The sequence below is a fragment of the Lepeophtheirus salmonis genome, unplaced genomic scaffold (assembly GCF_016086655.4).
Source record: "Lepeophtheirus salmonis unplaced genomic scaffold, UVic_Lsal_1.4 unplaced_contig_1138_pilon, whole genome shotgun sequence".
Taxonomy (NCBI): Eukaryota; Metazoa; Arthropoda; class Copepoda; order Siphonostomatoida; family Caligidae; genus Lepeophtheirus; species Lepeophtheirus salmonis.
In genome coordinates this window covers 1,412-5,118 of record NW_027289536.1, presented here as the reverse complement: position 1 = coordinate 5,118, position 3,707 = coordinate 1,412, and the positions used below count along the sequence as shown (strand labels likewise).

The 3,707-nt window shown below is 31.1% G+C and overlaps 1 protein-coding gene across 1 annotated transcript; it reads left to right on the top strand.

Annotated features, from left to right (window-relative positions):
• The first annotated feature begins 789 nt into the window (after positions 1 to 789).
• Positions 790 to 3,500, top strand: LOC121130738 (uncharacterized). Its single transcript, XM_071893867.1, has 7 exons — positions 790 to 1,205; positions 1,267 to 1,453; positions 1,517 to 1,729; positions 1,790 to 2,599; positions 2,659 to 2,740; positions 2,845 to 3,022; positions 3,088 to 3,500. The coding sequence occupies exons 1-4, from the start codon at positions 1,020 to 1,022 to the stop codon at positions 1,828 to 1,830; spliced, it is 627 nt and encodes a 208-aa protein (XP_071749968.1). The 5' UTR covers positions 790 to 1,019; the 3' UTR covers positions 1,831 to 2,599; positions 2,659 to 2,740; positions 2,845 to 3,022; positions 3,088 to 3,500.
• Positions 3,501 to 3,707: the final 207 nt, after the last annotated feature.

Sequence of the window (3,707 nt, the reverse complement as noted above, 5' to 3'; positions counted from 1 at the left end):
CTACTAATTATGATATTTTTATTTACTTTGTGACGTTTAGAATATCTCATGTAATTCTTCAACACTGGAAATATTAACCTAAACCAAGCCCTCAAAATAATCAAATCCATTAATCCTGACGCAACTGTTAGGGCAAGTATTGCCCGAAACCAAATTGATCCTTGTAACATGAATAAAACAACAGATTTGTTTGAAGATAGTGACAAGGACGACGATGATGCAGACTATTATGATATAACTGCATTTTAAAGTACAACAACCACATATTGTTCAATTTTTGGTTCCTTCTATTTTGCAGTTGATGTGTCAAGATACGAATGCCCGATATGTTTGAATATCTTAAGGGAAAAAACACTTGTATTTTTATTAGTACTAAAGTTTACATAAAAAGTAAAGTAGAGTCTTTTTGTTTTTCTATGAATGGAGACTCTTTTGAAATCTTTACGATAGAAGAAATTGAAGTTATCATGGATATTAAAAATTACTTTCATGTTCCAATAGAATTTGATGTCAAATTGAAAATTGACAAATAACTTGAGTGGCATATCTATTGATATAAAGGATTATAGTAATTCCTGTATAGCAGTTCAAATCGCTGAGAACCAGTCCATTCAATTCAAGAATACAAATTGTACTAAGAACTTACAATTTGCCTGTATTCTACGTCCATATCTCTGTAAAAGCTCTACTATTTTTGGTATGTATTTATGTTGATACTTGGTACACGATATCAATTGAGAACAGGATCTTATCTCATGTAGTGTATTTTTTTATATTTTATGCCTCCAGGCTCACCCGATTGTCCCAAAGGTTTTTGGAAGGATGGAAATACTTGCATCTTCATAAGTGGGACTAAATATTCGAAGAAAATATATTCTGATACCTGTAAGCAAATGAATGGAAGTACACTTCAAATCAAGAAGAAATAATATCTATCAGTCATTTCATCTATTCTCCGATTTCAACAAAATCTAGTACCGAAAACGTTTCATATTGATGTAGATCCTTTTCAAACAGATATGAATTACCTGTCAAGACAGTTGGAAGGATCTGAAAATATATTGATCGACACAACAAATGAGGGACAGTGTCTTATGATTTCCATGGCGGAAAAAAGCACAATTTTCAAAAGTGAATGTGACCGAGAGGCAAATATAATTTCTGTTAAAAATCTACCCATGTGTCCCTATAGAAAAAGTACAGAAGTGAGTTTACATGCATATATATATGATTTAGTTGCATGTTTGACGTTAAAATATATCATAGAAACCGACCAATCAACTACTTCTACCCGAAAAAGCTTATTATATTGGACAATATTCTGGTCTCGTAAGAAAATGGATAGATACATTTTTTAGTGATTTAAATGAAGACAAGGCATATAATGAACTTTTTTATCTCTTATGGTTTGACAAAATGCCCTGTTTTGATGTTTCCAAACCTATTCAGAAAAGTAAGTAAATAATTTTTTATTAGAAAAAAGCAAAAAACCACCATTATTTGTACCTTTATATAGTTTCATTTATCAAAAAATGTTGGTGGAAAAAGCAGGAAATCTCCTGCTCATCCTTATTTGAATCTTTTCCAATAGATGAAGGGCTCTGCTGTGTCTTTAATTTAGAAAAAGCAGAAAATATGTTTCGTGAAAGTAAATATTCAAAAAAACTTTCAAAGCTTCAAAGAGAAGAAAAAAATCTAGCAAATGAATCTTCAAATTGGGTCCTTGAAGGTATTGAATATTTTAGTCCTTATTTCAAATCCTGAATGTCATCCTATTCATATTTTCAAGAAGGAGACCATTTCCCAAAAATGGAAAACATGAAGGATTAGTTGTGATGATAGATGTCAATACTGATCAAATTGAATCCGCAACTATAACATCAGACGTAATGGGGTTTCATGCCTATGTTGGAGGATTTCAACAGTATCCTCTTCTTTCAAGACATTCCATATCCTTACGAACAGGAGAACAAAACTATATAAAAATATCTGCAATAGACATTAAGACAGACATAGACTTGGAGTACATTTCCTCTGAGAAAAGAAACTGCTACTTTTCCCATGAGAAAAAATTGACATATTTTCAAACTATACCAGAAATAATTGTCTGTTTGAATGTGGACTACTATTAGGAAAGGAACATACGAATTGTACTACTTGGTTTTTTCCAGTTTTGGATGAGGAAGTGAATATTTGTGATCCCTGGAAAACAAAGAAATTTATAGAGTAATGAATTTAAGCAACATTAAAAAATACACTAGAATTCCAGAATAAGATGCATATTTATTCTGGAAGTTTGGAATAGATTTTTCTCATAATAAATAATTAAAATGAATTGATCAGTTTTCAATGACAAAATTTTGATCCCCCAAACATTGCCTTTTTTAAACAGAACTTGTAGAGAAATATGTTCAGATTTGAATAATTAAAGCAAGATACACATAATTAAAACAGTAAATTTAACAACTACAATACGGCCCATACCTTGGCATTGATGAGTAGCTGAATCTGTGAAGACGAAAGTGGAGTGTTAGTAATTCTTTGGAAGTGGACTTGCATTCATCAGATAATATGATCTGGTATCTGCATGTACTCATATGTAAGTATATAATCAATACATGTGATGAAGAAGTTTATACTGTTATTTGTTTACAAAAGTCACGTGATTGAGTAGGACTCCGAAGTTTTGTTTAAGCTTAAGACGCAAAGTTTTTTATTCCCCTTTTGCGTGGAATTCCAGGTATGTTGAGTAATGATGCAATCGAGTTCCGTGGTTTGACTGTATTATATAGAATGTACAATCATTCGTCAATTTTTTCTCAAAGTATCCATTAATATTTACAGCGACAGTAGGGACTTCAAAGATGTAGGATGTGATTGCAAGCTGAACTGCAAAGAAACCATTTATACCACTTCTTTTTCTTCCCTTCCTTTCCGAAGTTGCAATTTTTTTAATCTGGAAATGTCATATCTCTGTAATTTCCAGTCAGAAAATCTTCCAGTGCCTCAAATATTTGTCGAGGTAATTCTGAATAAACAAAACGATATTTATCTATCCATGAGTAAATGTTCATTTTATATCAACAGGACGTCATTGAATCTAAAACAAAAGCTTACATTAAGAGCAAATATGTGTCCCCAAAGCGTGTTATACCAAAGGAAGTAAATATTCGAACAGAATATTCAACTGATGAAAAATATAATGCCTTTTCTAAAGATATATCTGTTGTCAATTTTTATTTTGAAAAATCGGCAATCTTGCAATATCAACGGCATAAAAAATTAAGTTCTATAGAGTTTATGGGACAGATTGGAGGGATTCTAGGACTATGGATTGGATTCAGTATTATTTCATTTATTGAGCTCATCTATTGGTTCCTTTTCAAGTTTTTATTCGTAAGATCAACTGAGTGAAATTAACTATATGTAGTTTGGAGTCTGTTTTAACTTTTATTATTATTCTGTTACATGAAAAAGTAAATTATAAGACTAAGTAAAAATGTCATAGGTTCTTATTATATTGTACTATAATGAAAACAGGAATATTTTTTGCAATTTACGTGCAATTTGCTTAATATATATTTGATATATCTTATTTGGATATTAAGCTATAGACATTTTTAGGGAAAATCCCGAGGACTAACTGTACTTAAGACACATGTCAATTACACTATTCAATAGCCTATTCTGCAGGAGCAATGCTCCTT